The 16,931-nt window shown below is 37.1% G+C and overlaps 1 protein-coding gene across 1 annotated transcript in view; it reads right to left on the minus strand.

Moving 5' to 3' along the window:
* Window positions 1-5,139: 5,139 nt before the first annotated feature.
* Window positions 5,140-16,931, minus strand: part of NFATC3 (nuclear factor of activated T cells 3) — a gene marked incomplete at its 5' end in the record, with an annotated part of 156,718 nt that continues 144,926 nt past the window's right edge. Inside the window, one exon of the mRNA XM_025198422.1 lies at window positions 5,140-8,846. Coding sequence (XP_025054207.1) covers window positions 8,722-8,846 — 125 coding nt within the window. The remainder of the gene's footprint in view (window positions 8,847-16,931) is intronic.

Here is a 16,931-nt window from a genome sequence, read left to right on the forward strand (position 1 = left end):
TTGCCCCCAGGATCAAATTCAGGGCTTTTACTCATGCCCCCCATCTAAATACTTTGTCTCTAAAGTGCTACCTTGCCCTGCCTTCTACCTCCCATCTGTGGATAATTTAGCTTTTACTGATAGCACCCATCTACTGGAATGACTCTGTTGCATTCTTTTTCAAATAGGGCAGTTTAGTTTGATTTGCTGTGTAACACTGAAAGTTTAAGTAAATACTTTTCAGGGGTAATTAAATAGGGGTGCTCCTTACTATAGAAGCCTTAACAGCAGGATTCTTTTAGCTTTTTTGAGAAGTAGCTTAGAGAGGTGGTGGGAAGTGGCACATAAACCCATAAAACTTACTTCCTGTTTTCTTACAAAATAAGTTTTCCACATTTCTGGGCAAGTACTTAGTTAACTTTTTTGTTAGTGATTTGGCACCAAATCCTGCTTTGACTGTGTTTATAATAGCAAAACAAAATTCTGGTTCTTTGGATTTTTATGGTTCTGTTATTTCTTTATCCTGTGCTTCACTGTTCACTCACTAGGATTATAAGGGGCAGGCCACTTTAAGCATACCTCAAATGCTTTTGTATAGTGAGTCCCAGTTCTACTTCCACGTGCAGCAGAGTAGATCCAGCCTATTACCACTGAAATCGTACACTTCCACTGGAGTTAGACAGACTGGCAGAGAAAGAGACCTAAAGCATGTTAGGTGCTGGTGTATTTTGAAGTGTCATACTTTCATGTGGCAGACAAGGTTCCTTGAGTGAATCTGAAATCTTTTATTAGACCAACCCGAATAGTTGGAAAATAATTATTAAGCAAGCTTTCGGGTTCAAAAACCCTTTGTCAGGCTAAGGAAGTTTCCACAGTTGGTGTGTGCTCTTCCTGGATGGAATGAAAAGTAAAGAAGCCAGCAGCTGGGCTGGTATGTATACAAGACAGGTAGTCAGCTGGATCTTACAGCTGCACCTCCAGAAATGTAATATATCTCATCCAATGCACCAAATGGCGTGATGGAAAATACGTAGGAGAGACCAAACAACAACTGTGCACCAGAATGAACGCACACCAGAAATCTATCAAAGACAGAAATACCCAATTACCGGTGGGGGCACATTTCTCACAAGAAAACCACCCTCTCTCCAATCTCTCAGTCCCGATCCTCAAAGGAAACTTACAAAACACTTCCTGGAGATGAGCCTATGAGCTCCATTTCATCAACCTCCTGGATACTAAAAATCATGGACTAAATATAGACATTGGATTTATGACACATTATAACCTGCCTGACATCTGACTCCCCAGGTATCTCTCCACTTTCACCCCCTTCTCTCTCTCTCTCTCTCCCCCCCCCACCGCCCAGCCTGTCTCTCACCCATTGACTCCTCAATCTACATTTTTCACTGACTTGCCTGCCTTGTATGCAGACCACCCCAGCCCCTGGCTTCTTTACTTTTCATTCCATCCAGGAAGAGCACACATCAACTGCTGAAACTTCCTTAGCCTGACGAAGGGTTTTTGAACCCGAAAGCTTGCTTAATAATTATTTTTCAACTATATGGGTTGGTCTAATAAGAGATATCAGATTCACCGAAGGAACCTTGTCTGCCTATGTCCTTAGACCAACACGGCTACAACCTACACCCCCGTATACTTTCATCTGAAGCCTTTTCACTCCTTGCTGCCTGTAACGAGGTACTTCCAGACAGTCTTAGAAAGGGTGGAGAGGCATATAGAAGCATTATAGATAGCTTGTCAGAGAGATGATTTTCTCAGAGTACAGCTGCCTTTGTCCTTTGTTTTCTCTCCTTTTAAGAAGCCAGACAAGAAATGAGTCAGTGGTCTTCCTTTGTTATATCTAGGCCTGTACACACACATTGCTGGTAGAGGAGTGATGAAAAGAGATACATCTGCTACACTGATTCTTCAGTGCATATTTCAGGCAAGGTCTGTGGAACTTTTCTAAGTGTTTGACACTTTCATTCAATGACCTAGTTGGGAATAGGAGTTTTATTTGCTGATACTATGCATGGGCACCACCTACAGCCATCTTGATTCCAGACTTTCCCAGCAGATGCCATACCTGTGACAATGTTGGGAGACAGACATTAGTTTCCTGTTACAAGCCACTGGTTAAAGTAAAAAAAATAAAATAAAACAACTCTTCCCCCCAAGTACCCTAAAAAAATCATTGCCACTAACTTCAGAATCTGTTAAAGCAGTGAGAGGAAATCTGTTGTGAACTGCAACACTATTGTGTAAAGTTTAGCTTGTTTACTGTTTGCTAGGGATTAAAAAATGTCATGGTGCTTTTGCTACATTGCTCTATGTAATAAGCACTGTCAGAAATTACCAGCCAGTTCCTTGAGCCAGGTAAAATGTCTAGCTTAAATGCACTGTTTGTATTTATGTCCAAACAATTAGAATAAAAGGAAAAAGTTTTAAGGAGCTGCTACCTGAAGAGTGGATAAAAGAGTTCTTCCATGTTTCAGGGATATATTTTGTAGCTGTGTTGGTCTAAAAAGTAGAGACAAACAAAACTCTTGGACCAGAGGCAATAGCTTTTATTAGACTAACTAAATAGCAAAAAACAAATATCTAGCAGTGACTTTAATTCAGCCACAGAAAGTAATTATTTTCTCTTCAGTGCTCTAGTGGTAGAGAGTGGCATTCTTCATGTACATTTCCAATATTTTAATATCACTGTAGCATGTACCTATAGGGAAGCTGTCCCAAACGGCTAAATCTAAAAGACAAAATTGCTGAGGTGATAAGCTATGACCAAGAGATTACGGTGAGGCCTTGAGAATATAAAGCACTGTTCATTATATATTTATGTGGGTTGAATTGGGATGCAGAAAGGCAGTTCTCTCCCTGAAGTGCATGTGCTGGAACACATACATGGAACAGAGAGAGAAACAGAAGGGAAGGATTAAAGTCTGGGAACAAGGGACAGCAAAATTGGGAGTAGAGGGACATTGATGGAAAAGGGCTAGGGGGTGCTGATTGGCTGAGAGGTAAGAAGGTTCAAAATCAAAATATTTAGGACTTGGTCCCTGTTGCCCAAGGTGTTAAGAAGAATCACTGCTTAGCAGCTCCCTGGTTGGGGGTCTTATGTTTGTGATTTTCCTTGCCACAGGCATGTCGTCTTTCTCCTTCAAACAAGATAGCTTGGGTGAGGGAAATACAGAGGCCTGGTACTTTTGGGTAGGGTAGGGTGGTGCTTTCTAAGGAGGTCACTACTGTTATTCTTGCCTGTAAGGATTAAGAGGGACCTCATTCTTTCCGAGCATCTCTGGCTTTGGGTCATGGAGAATTAAAACTATTAACTGTTCTGCTAAAGGGACTTTCCTCAGTAGAGTTGTCACCTCTGTCATTTCCTGGAAAGGCAAAATACTTCTGTCACACTACTACATCTTCACATGACAATGCCTGAAATAAAATATGTTCAATTGCCCCACGGGACAGAGATATGCAAACATGTGTAGGTGTCAGTTTGACTCCTTTGGCTTAGTCATATACAGTTTAAACATTAATCTCATCTTCTAACCTCTTAGTGAACCAGCCTTTGACTGACTTGCATCTGAGAGAGAAAAACCCAGATTGACATTTTAGTACCCAGACATCATTGATCTATATAACTAGTGTTACTATGTACTAATTACATACCTGCTAATTATACTGGAAGCTATGTGGAACAGCATTCAAACTTGTACTATATTTAGTAAACTTCAGATATAATTACTTATAATTAAATCTCTGGCACTGAAGCCATCCTTTTCTGATCTATTTATACATGGGCACCATCAGTAAAGATAATCAGTTGGAAGATGCTTTGGATAGGTGACCAATCATAAACTGGTCTGTACTCTCACTGTGCCATATGACTGGAATCTGTGATGCTGCCTCACATGGGTAAATGCAATGCTGCAAATCAAAAGCTATAGATCTAACCTAAATTTGGAATGTGCTAAACCCGTTTCTGTATCAGGGCATAATATAATTACAGATTTGCTAAGCAGAAAACATTAACCCAGCTCATGACAAGTTCAGGTTTTATTAACAACTGTATCAATCTTTTTGAGAGCCAATTAGTTTGCTGAAGTTCCAACACTGTGTTAGCCTGTAAGACATCCATTTAGAATAAGTTACAGAGCTTGGACTGATATACAGTTACGTAACACAATTTTCATGGAGCTCTTAAATAGTTACATTGACTATCTGCTCATCAGGGAAAAGGGCTTTTCTCAGGAGTCAAAAAGGGATGCACGTCACTGGATCTGGAGTTATACATGCACTCCACAATGAATTTAGAATCCACAATGTGAGCAATGCCAATAAGTTTTTTTTTATATACAACTTGATCATTTTGCAAATGAAGTAGGTTGCACATAATAGAAACTTTAAATTCCTTTTGGAAGTATAGAAAATTATATCTGAAATGGTTAAATTTAATCTTTCCTATGATATTTAAAATACCTTTATGAACTAGTACAATAGAATTCTTATGTTTGATAGTGACTGGTATTTTATGAATTAACCTGTAAGGCTCATCACTTAGTTGTATCATTCTAAATAGCAAAATGTTGGTAATTGGGCAAGTTTGGTACTTAAAAATTGGGTGCTGATAAAGTATGTATGTATACTCATCACATTCTGTGAAGTCTCATTAATTCTTAATTTGCAAGGATATTCCCATTTCACTATTGGGCAGATTTTGCTAGTTGTAACACAACAGAGCCTTTTGGGCACAGGTGACATGTTGGGGGGGTGCCCCTCCCCCTAGATTTCTGGGGGTCCATGAAGCATGTCTAGGGGGTCTGCAAAAGGTGGCTGTACTGCTGCTGCTCCAGCTCCTCCTGAGGCCAGAGGCTGAGCGTGCAGCAGCTGCCCCCCAACCCCCATGGCCAGGGGCCTTCTGACCACCAAAGTATGACTGGCCAGTAGCGCTTCATCCTGTCCCCACCACTGCCTCAGGTGCAATCTGGCACCACTGCAAGAATGAGAGAGATCCAAAGCTGGTTTGCACCTCTATTCCCCATTTTTACCAGAACCTTTAAATTGTCGCCCCCCCCATCCCCACCCTTCCGAGAACCACTGGGCTAGAGTATTAATAACAGTTCTGCTCCACTCATTCAGGTTATGTATTTCATTAAAAAAATAACACATTTTTTGCATTTTATCATTTATTTCAACACTATGATTCAAGAGGCTAAAATGCAAGTTCTTCCCTTTGTATTTCTGCAAGTAGCACTGCAATCATAACTTACAAAAATGTTTAAAATACAAAATGTACATGAAATTACAATACAAGGCTCTGTAAACATCTAGAACTTAATCTTTATTGTCCCATATTTTTAAATATAAAACTTCAATTTGCTGAATGATTTCCAAACTTCAAGGAATGACACCCATTATGTGTATCAAAAATAGAGTTTCAAAGCATTGTTTGCATCAGAACAAGCTGTCATTTTATCTCTTCAATCTTTGGTTTTAAAAAGAATGGCAGTTCCACTGATATAATGAAAGGTTTAATAGAGGAAGTCTGATTGATTGCCAGTTTTAAGGTTAATTTCAGAAATGGTACTTATTCATAGATCATATTTAATGTGCTAAATACCATTCTTTGATTTGTATTCCTAACATTGATCCTCCACCTTCTTTGTAGAAAAAAGCAATTTTATCAATGAGGCTTTCCTTGATTTAATATCTAAAAATCAAACTGGAAAGCAGAGTTTTGGAGGTGGTTATGGCAGGGGGAAAAAGATGGACAAGAAAGTGGATGCCAACAAAATATCAAATTACAGGGTACTGTTATAAATTTAAATTTGCATAGTCCAATGGAGATTGTGTGCTTTTATACCACTACATTACTCAAGATTAACAGTCTTTATCTATAGTATCACACAAGCCAAAAAAATTAAGACCCTTGTATTGAAGCTTTTACAAGGCAAATACAAAACTGCTTTAGTAACCAAAGCTATATTTTTATTTTTTTAAATAGGAAAGCATTTCTATGTCTACAGGCATCAAGGTATTTAAAGGCATCAGAAGATTTAGTGCATAGCAACTCTGGATTGTATGGGCTCCCATATTTTAGGTACAATATGAATTTCAGCTACTCACTAACAGGACTTGCAAGGAGAAGAGGCTGTACCAGTCAGTAAGGAGCACAAAACCCACACTTATGGACAGCTCATAAGTAAGAATTCCCCTAAAATATTGATTAATGCAGAAGATCTGGTACATTAATGAAAACTGGAACACACCTTGCCACCAGCACACAGTCTAAAGACAGTTACACAGCTTACAGTGTTTCAAAAAGTGTTATAAAAACATAACTAGCTGTATTTCTGAACACTTCAACCCTTTTTAGGATATTTAAACTTAATGTGAGTAGAGGACAGAGTAAAGAAGCACCAGTGAGGGATAGTTTTAATATCACCCTTTAAAGAACTGCCAAAAAGAACTTATTTGGATTTTGAGATTTATATATTTTTACAGTACGTTCACTGAAAGGATGCTTAGTTTCCCAGAGTACAGTTTTTCAGAAATGTATGTACAAGTAAAGTGGCCTTGCATAAACTTATTTCAAATTTTAAAGTTCTGAGCACCCAACACAATGACCCTTTGTTGAATTTTTAAAAGCCACTAATTTGTTTAAACACAGTAATTCATGGAAGAAAATTTCAATTTTATCCACTTAAAATGTAGGTCTTCTAAAGGTCCATGATCCAACAAATATAAAGGCATGGTATTTCTAGTTTAACAGTTTTGCTAGGATATTATATTCACATTCATGTGAATAAATTGATGATTCATTTACAAGAGGGTCCATGTAAAATTTCCCTAGGCTGCTTTGTCAACACATAGGTATCACAAAATGGATATTTACTTTAATGGCTTCACAATGACCTCAATAATGATGTTAATTTAAGGCTTTTTCTTTTGTGTTTTACTGCATTTCTATAAAATCAGATAAGTAAAATGTCAAAACTTGAGCTGGTAGATTAATTTCTCTAAAAGTGAGACATAGAGGAGACATGTCTACCTACATTAAATTTATTGAAAATTCCCTGAAATACCTGAACTAATTTCAGCATGATTCCCCCTTCCCTCCCTATATTTGGATAATTAAGGCCAAATGTATTTGCTGCTTTTTTTCACTTGAACATAAGGTTCATTCAACTGAGGAACTAAAAATGTCCTATAAATTAAAAATAATCTGAAGTACAGTGTACTTTGGAGCTTATTTTGAGATATATATATATATATATATATATATATATATGACTTACTTTTTGTACACCCTGTATGTTCCATTGGAAAGGTCTGTAAACTATGACCTCTTGGGAAATACATAATGTGGCCTAAGTAGGCAGTTATGGGTCCTTGCCTAGGTTTCTAATCATAGGGGCCCAAGATTTTAAGAACTGTATAGTGTAAACAGTACTATCAGATTAAGTAAGTACATGAGGGAAATGCATCCTTTCACATGATCTGTAAGATTAATGCCACAAGACACTGTGTTACATATTTTACTGTGAAGTAAGTCCTGTTTTACAAATTTACCATTAAATGTGGGCAAATTAGTTTATGTACTACTGTTAAAGCACAGCAAACTTGTTTTAGCAAGTTCAAGTGTCTAGCAGTCCAATTTTAAGTGTATAATATAATTTAATCAACTGCATTTCAAAGTGGCATTGTTTAGACAGCATATAAAATATGAATGTGAGCAAGTTACCTGGCGCATGGAAAACTACTGCCATTGAACACTGATCTTAAAACAATATTCCATAGGGATAACAGACACCTAAATTGTCTTCACATATGAAAAATTTACCCTCTTCTAACATGGCTTTGACATTAACGTTCTTTACTCTAAAATTCTAGTTCTCAACTCTCATTACAAATATAACATTTCTATGAAAAACGGTATTTCAGTAAGAAGTCTGTGCTAACAAAGCACAGGAAGATTATCCATAAAGTTATAAAAGATAAATTTTTGGAATGTCATTTCTGTCCCGAACACTTCCATGATGGAATGGTTTCTTTGTAGCCTATCAAATTACATTTTCATTTTATAAAGAAGTGCAGATCTACATTTGGCTTTGCTTCCTATGAATCTAAGAAAGAAAACTATAAAGTATTTTATACAGAATGGCTTCCAAGGCATTGGCTTAGGATGACTATTATGTTTTGCCTCTGGAAGATTTCATTGTAAAAAATTATCTGTTAAACAATATAAGCTTAAAGGCTTTCCAAAATGACTAAAAGGTGTACAAATCATCAATTACAACTATACTACCTTTTCTAAGGGAAAGCAGCACACTGAAGATGCGTATTAAATCTTTTTTTCACATTCAGTACTGTGAATATTATAAGAGCAAATCTAACATCTCCACACTTTTGAAGCACTTACAATATAAAAGAACTCTATATTCAAATGCAAAAAAGCAAAGCTTGCATTTAATGTTTAAACAGTTAAAACATCTCATTGCTTCTTTATGTCCATTCACCAAGTCACTTTTTACAGCATCTGAGGAACTAGAATTAAAAATGCTCTCACTCCACATTAAAAGTGTAACCCACTAAAAGGGCTATGCAAGGATCTGCTGTTCCAGTTCATAAAGGCCACAGAGTTGGAAGCACAGTAAAAGTGTAAGAAAGGGGGATAAAGATTTTTTTCAGAGAAAACTGCAGAATTCCTTAGGTGTTTAGTTGTAAGCTTATCCACTATTGGACTTCATCCAATATTTCTGTCTCCAGAGATCCAGGGCATACATGTGGAGATTGGCTGGCCACTGTTGCTCCATGCGTCACGGAGATCTGTGACATATCTCTTCCTATGATCTCATTCACTAAAAAATAAAAAGAACAAAAATTATAACATTGAGAGCCAATGTAAACATACTTGCCTTATTGCCTGGCTGCTTTTACTTTTTCCAAAAATATAATAATTATCAGAGTACCCTTAGCTTAGAGTTGAAAGAATTTTCCTGTAATGCAGAGGATGAAAATACATTTTGGTAACATTAGCAAAGGAAAGTTTAAAGCTATAGTGAATTTCTATATTATGTTACATTGTTATTACTGACAGCTTCTGAAGACATTTAAGATGTTGCCTTTAAAAGAAATGTTTGGTGTGAATGTAGGTTCATGAAAACGGGGAACTGATGAACACAGAGGCATAGTCTAAACTAGTACAATACAGGCTTCCTCAGCTATTTCTGTGGTAGGTCTTTACTGAATATGAACAGCAGTTAAACTTAAACTGTGCTAGTTTGGGGATGTTAACTGACTTTGCATGATGCATTATTCTGGCAGGCTCAAGGAGCCATACCTGATCAGTCCTCTTCTCATTTCCTAAGTCTCTAAGCAATTCAGGGACTAGACCAACAACTAATGTTTTAATAACAAAATGCTTCTTTTCAATCTATTGTAGAACTCTTGAGCTTAATTAAAAATGCATCTTCAACAGACTTGCAAAGTCAAGTTCAAGAAACAGACAAGTTTCTCATCTTTTATCAGAAAGATACTGCCTTTCTAATAATGGATAATCATCAAATAAATAACATAATTTACATGCTAGAGGGTCAATACACCATTTAATTTACTATTAAATAGAAGGTACGAGAAGGAATGTGATTACTTTAAACTCACAATCCTATTTATGAAAAAAAAATCTAAAATTAAAGTTTTCAGAATTATGAGCCCTAGACACAGTTATCTCTTCTTCCAATTCTTTCTTTCAGTTTGAATGTTTGCTCAAAAAGAACTGCAGGTCTGTTCCCAAATTATGACATATTTTGGGATATGATAATTTACATTAACATATTTACATTTAACTACAATAATTTACAAAGAATATCATTGGAAGTATTGGAAAAATACAACATCCTCACCAGACCAACAGAACTGAACTCAGGATTTTAAGACAAGAGTTGAAATATTTATTTTTTAGAGGAAAATTTAAATACTTTTATACCAAAACACTTAATAAAAATCAGGTAATACCAGTTTTAACAATGAAAAAGAATATCAGACCAGTAATATTTAAGATGTTATACAAACTGTATAACAAGTAGGGATTCAAAGCATTAACTGTACTTCCTTTGGAATTTTAGATATTATCAAAAATAAAACTTAGCAAGTATTTGCAAAGATAAGGGACACTACTAGACATTCAATAATACATGAAAGATTCAAAATATTTTGAAGTTATCTTGACTATTCCTAATTCAAACTGACCTAACCTAACTTTATTTACAAACTTTGGAGTGGCAGCACTTCAGACAGCCTCCCATTCAGCATGGCACTTTGGCATACATGTGTGTCGATAGTTCTTTTGACCTCAGTTTGAATATTTTGGTTGAATCAGGGCCATTACCACCTAAATAGCAGAAGTACTGATCTTGCTATTAGCTGATTTCTGTGAAGAGCTCTGAGTCTGGAAACTGCATTGCATCTGTCAGTGTACAAGAGAAGCTAGCTCCACCATTCGGGTAACAGCATACTCTCTGCAGGTTTTGGCTGGCCCTTGTTCACTAAGAATTCAGTTTTCACTTTCAAGACTCCATAATCTAAATACCAAACAAACTGAGACTGCCAGATGGGATTCCAAATTGTTAGAGTGCTTCTTGGAAACAGTTTAACAGTAGGAAATATCCTTTCCTGAATGAAGGTGGACTGGGGTGGAGTCTTCAACCTGGACACTAGATTTTTTGCCTAGCTTAGGGCTGTCTAACTTCTGGGTGCTGGGGGCACTGCAGCCTTGCAAGCTGTATGCTGCATAGGCATGCACCACAGGGGCAGCCTTCTCACAGTCCTTCCCCACTGCGTGAGCAACCCACTACTCCATCCTGCTGTAGGCAGCCTGGCTCCGTTCCCCACTGCACGTGCAGCCTGGCTATTCTTCCCCACCTGTGCACAATGCACAGGCAACAAATATTCTCCCCAACCATGTCCTCCTCCTCCTCCTTCCCTCCCCCACACTGTGCTGTCCTGGTCCCAGGAACAGGGCAGGAAGGAGAGGCTGGAGGCCAGAAGAGAGGGGGGAGCACAGAGCCACCAGCTACTATAACAACAGGAGCAATGGGAGGAGTGTTGGAGGAGCAGCAGGTGCTCCAGGGCCTTATGTCAATCACCAGTTGGAGAACTCTGGTCTAGCTGCGTAAGTGTTCATTATGCACTTAAAGGCATTTGAGTAAGGTAGAGAACTTACCCTGCACATGCTCCATTTTATAAATTACTTTTTAGTATCTCTGATACAGAAACAGATACATGATTTCCTAAATCTGAAGAACAGAAAACCACTGAAATGTTTTGTATGCAGCCATACAAAGTGACTCTTGTTCAAGGATTAATCAACGTTATCCTTCATAAAGAAATTCAATGCTGCTTGAGCTAACAAGAAAAGAATACTCTCATGCTAGATAAACAGTATAGCTCTTTACACACTTCACTTAAGTTTTCTACACTCAGTAATTTATTTTAAGTTACCTTTATTACAGTTTATCCATCATTTCAATTAATGATTTACTTAATTCATATTTGTAATCTGAAAGTGAGGAAGGTAGTTATAATGGAAATTTTACATGGTTGTAAAGACAACAGATTTGCTTATAAAAGGATATATTGTGGGTACCAAGATACAGGACACAGCTCAACTGAATTTATTTTTATTCCTTTCTAGCATATGAAACAATTCTGTTTTAAATGTTTTGTATTGGTAAACTGACAGTATTGAACAAAAAACTAATCTCAAAACACTGATTCATAAATATTTTTGCCCTATATTCTGTAGCTGACCTTCATAAAGTACTTAGAATTATTATTCTTGTATCACCATAGAAGGAGCTGCTATTGCAGAGCATGAGACTTTCCAAAAAATCGAGGTGCTCTCCTATTAGTAGCATAGTCCTACAGATTTTAATGTCTCTTTCAAAAGGAGTAGTGGTACTTGCATGAACCTAACATCAGCACCCAGCAATATCTTATTGTTTTTGTGTACACTGTATATAGTGAGTTTTTAATTTTTTTTTAATAATACAAATCAGAAAATGCAGCTGCTCATTACTGTTAAATCTTTGATGAGCAATAAAACAAAACACAAGTATACATCTAAAATCCTTTTATTCTTTGGAAGTTAGACTGTCACTACCTCTGTTTTGATATATGGCTTATTTTGCATTTAGTAACATCAAAACAAACTGGTCTCTGCTGTTGTTTGTATAGATCACCATTCTGTTGGAAGATATTTTAGAGAGCTCCCCAAGGCAATATTTACTAATTGAATAGCATAAGCCATGTAGCATTAAAGCTGTACTGCTTAAAATCACATTTATATTATGAATACAAAAGTTGTTTGTGTGGTGTAGTAGCTGCTAAAGTATTGCATTATTTATTATTTACCTTTTAGTATTTTTTATTTCTGGTTGTTTAATATTTACCAGTTAGCTTCTTTATTTGTATATTTTTAATGGATTATTGAGTGTACCACAAAGCCAGTTTTAACAGCAGATTGATAGCTCCACCATCCCTAAAATCTGCCAGCATAAGAGTAATTTATATATAGTGCAATATTCCATCATCATCATCCTGTAACTAAGAGATGTTTCTGGTGCAGATCCAGCCTTCAACATTTGATGCTATAGTAATATCAGAAATATGCATTTCGTACCAGCAGAAGCTCTAGTATAAGATACATTATACTGGCATAAAAAGTAGTTATGTCCCTCTAGTTCATTTTAATCATCTAATTGATATAGGTTATACTGGCAAACATACCTTTTTGTTGTTATAAACTGACTACATCGAAGGTTTTGCTGGCACAACTCATGTTTCTACGCTAAGTGTAGCTGAACCCTGAATATGCTTAAAATACCTAGCTCTTTCCCAAACCCTTTCTGGTAGGATGAATTTCTCACACCTACCTCCCTAGCTGTTGAAAAGGAGTTTCTGCTACTCCACCCTTTCCTAGAGAAACCATTTTACTCTACAGTTTCCTGGAAAGGTCTGAAAAAAAAATGAAGTCTATAGAATTTGGAAGAGAATGCACTTTATACCTTGAAGCATTTTCTTCAGTTACAGGCAATTTCATGGTAAAACAAATGAATTTGGCTTACATCAACTCATGAAAGAACAGCATGCTCTCTACTAGTGTTTTAGGGCATTTATACATGTGCTCTGGGAGTGGGGGAGGAGGCTTTGAATTAGTGTGGCTCTGAGAGGCACTCTAATTAAAGCACCTGGAGCATCTCCTGTATCAGTATCCCCGCACTGAAAAATAGTGGCAGGGTCATTTTAGCTAAAGCTTGCCAAATTAACTTTAAAGCACCTCCAACACCAATTTTCAGTGCAGGGACACTAATACATGAGATGCTGGAGTCTGCTGGAGCATGGTAACTACTATGCTCCAGCAGATTCAATTAATTGAGTAATTACTGTGCTCCAGCAGACTCCAGCATCTCATGTATTAGCAGCATCTCATATATTAGATTCAATTAACTGAGTCTGGTTCAACATGCTGTAATTATACCACGTAGGAGCAGGTTCTCTGCATGTGTATAGGTGCACTTAAAACCCAATGATTTCAGAAGCTCAGAGGCAGAGCAGGTCCATTTTAACAAACAGATACAGGATTCTGAATGCCTAAAAGTTACAATTCTGGCCTGAAAGGCATTGGAAGCCCTACTAAACAAAGTTTAAAGAAATAAAAGGGTTACAAAATTTAATACGGAAAAAGACCACCAACTCCAGCTCTTGCATTAATAAATGTACAATCCCCATCTTCTCTCTCATACCTCCATAAAACAAAAATAGAAATACATTCCACCAAAACAAAAATGCTTTAAAAACAGATATGTATGCATTTGGGCATAATGCATCTTTTCCCAGAAGAATACCACAGGATTTTTGTGTACCCTGGTACAACAAACAGGAGAACAGTCGAGGTGTGTCTGTTGCTATCTCATGTATCTTACAGAGCAGGCCCTTTAACCATTGCCTTGAGAGCAAGTTATAACATGACTCAGCTTTAAGCATGTGCCAAACTTCAAGCTCTTTGTTCCTCAGTTTTCAAAGTTATTGGTTAAGTTAAATGGACTGTAAAAACCACAGTTATTTTTATGTATTATTACTGTATAGACACACAGTTGTACATTGCTGACAAAATGTAATTACTTGGATGTTTGTGATACATAGATCTAGGGAACACAAGTTGTACTATACTTCAAGACAGCCATGCCTTGCTATGAATCAGCTCTGTCCTGTCAAAGCCAAGTTTCTGTAGTGGCTGGACAACTCCTGGGACATCAGAAACGTTGGGCCAGGAAGAGTACTCCATGTTGATACCTGATGTTGTCCTTACAGTTGTATCGAATGGCAAATGCAGCCTGTTGAGGTTCTGGTTCAGGGATGAGGGTGTTAAGTTCCTCCTGTTGCTAAACCTGGCTTTCTACTCTAAAGAACACTTTACAAAAATACAACATGTGTATTTTTAGAGCAGGGCTTGTGACTTGTGCATCATCATTTAAATGCTTGTCGAACAGAACTCACGACAAACAAAAAAATCTAGTCCCTTCAGGTCCTTGTTGCTGTTCCTAAATTTCCTTCCTGCTAGAATCTTTCCTGAACCTTTTGCACTATCAATGAACTAGTGGTCTGAGGCTGACAAATGTAGTTTAACCTCTTTGTGGGGTGTGGCTGGTTTTCCATCTGCTTTCTGTTCTCTTTGAAGTACATGGTACAGAGGCTGGAGTGTGTCAGAATACCTCAGCAGGCCTGAGCAAAACCTCACTAATTCACACCATTATTCTGCCTAGAGTTACTGTATGGAGAATGTATGTTAGTTTGTTATTTCTGTGCAACCTCTGGAATGTCAAGAATCTCTTGAAGACATCTTGAGAGACTTAACAGCTCTCCTGGGAGGCAGAAGAGACAGGGTTAACTCGGGAGTCAAAATATCTTTTGAGGAACAGGATGTTTTGGATCTGGGAAATGTTATTTTCATTCAGTAGTAACTGGGGCTTAGATTAAGTAGATAGAGGTGGGTGTATGTTTCCTCAGCAAAGGACAGCCCAAGTAAGCTCTAAGTAGAAAAGATTTCTTGAGAAAGGCATTCTGTGGATGTTGAATCAAGGGAGGGGACCCAGACAGTCCCTTCTTAAAGGCTTTGTTCTCCAGTCTACTTCTTTCTAAATCTTCTCACTACATCTACCATTGTGGACAATGGGGAAAAAAAGGAGAGAACCCAGAGTATCTCTCATACAAGACAGTGCCAGGCTGAGATAAGCTGCACCTATTTCACAGTTGCTGGCTTATAAACTAGAAGTGGTGCAACCATGTTAAGATGGTGTTATGCAAGTGCCAAAAAGCTCTGTCTCTCAGGGATACCACAAAGGCAACCCCCAGTGTCCTCTGCAGGTGGTAACAAGTAGGCCAAGCACATTTTTAATAAAAAATTACATAGTACTTGGTCAAGTTGACCGGTAGCCTGTACTTGAAGAAAATTCACTGAAGCATTCATGAAGGAGACTTCACTACCAAGCCTCTACAGGGACTGCCCTTCCAATGAAAACTTAGGCACCAGAATGTTTGGAACCAAGCTATATCATTCTCATCCCCGGGCTGCTATTCAGAAAGGACATTTTGCAACAGTGCATTAAGAATGGATTCTTTGGGGACAAACCCTCAAATAATTGTTACTACTTTCTAACTACCATTAGAAGTGCCATCCTGATAAGTGTTTTAAAATGTATCAAAATATGTACCATATTTCAGAATTGTAACTGTTAGCACTGCTCTGCCAGTAAGATATAGATACGGTCAGGGTTATCTATTGCCTGGTGATAGCTTTGTACAATTATCTATCACTAAACCAATGTGGATATCACAAGCTGCATTTTTTTTTAAATTGTGTTGTGTAGGAATACTAACCAAGCTGACCAAAGTACTATTTCTGAATTTCCTATTCAAAATAAATGGATGAGACTAAACAAAAACTTCTGTGGAAAAATAACTGAAAGCACAATTTTAAAAAATCTCTAAATTTAGAATTTTAGGCATGTATGTATACAGGAAAGAAAGCTACACTTCAGGAAAAGTGGGGATAAGTAAGCATGACCAGGACTCAAATAGCCTTCTGCCTATTTTCAGCAGTGCCAGTATTTTAACACAAACACTCACAATGCACAATTATCTTATTCTTCAAGAAAAAGTGAACTGGCTGATGGATTTCTAAGAAATGTGTAAAATACTTCCTTCTCAGTTACATAGTATATCCAACTAGACAGTATTTATGAAGTATTTCATAAGTATTTATAAAGTTCTTAATCATAATTATTATATGTAGGCTGGTATTGCAATTCACTTTGTTCAACTTAATTTATCTAAATGACAAACCTGATTTACCATGAAACTATTTAAAACTATTCTAGAAATACTGATTTACTTAAATCGGCACCAGTCATTCTGGCCACACTCTGAGACCTGGGTCTACTTAACTTATAAAAAAGTAATCACAAGCCTTGTTCCTCACAGAATATTAGGTTTTGCAGTACTTTTAGACATGTTTTTGAGTGAAGTTTACTTTGAATTACATTGGAAAAATAATTTGTTTATATCTGTCTTCAAGCTTTTCTTCATCAACTTAAGGGATAGATATACATTTATTATTAAAGATGAGTTGGTGAAGCAATTTTGCTTCAAGGGATGAAGTCTACATCCAAGGCTGTGATATTAGAAAATATACAGGTCTGATTATAGTAATACTTAGATATTATAGAGAACTTTTCATCTGTAGATATTAAGACTACTATAATGTATTTCTCTTCCTTGTTTTTTTCTGCTCCAATTTCAAATGTTGAAGCATTTCTGTAAGCAAACTCACCCTCTAGATTTTCCACATACGAGTTGGATATGAATGCTGAAAGTTGAGTCCATTT

Source organism: Alligator sinensis, unplaced genomic scaffold (genome assembly GCF_000455745.1).
Source record: "Alligator sinensis unplaced genomic scaffold, ASM45574v1 scaffold97_1, whole genome shotgun sequence".
NCBI classification, from domain to species: Eukaryota; Metazoa; Chordata; order Crocodylia; family Alligatoridae; genus Alligator; species Alligator sinensis.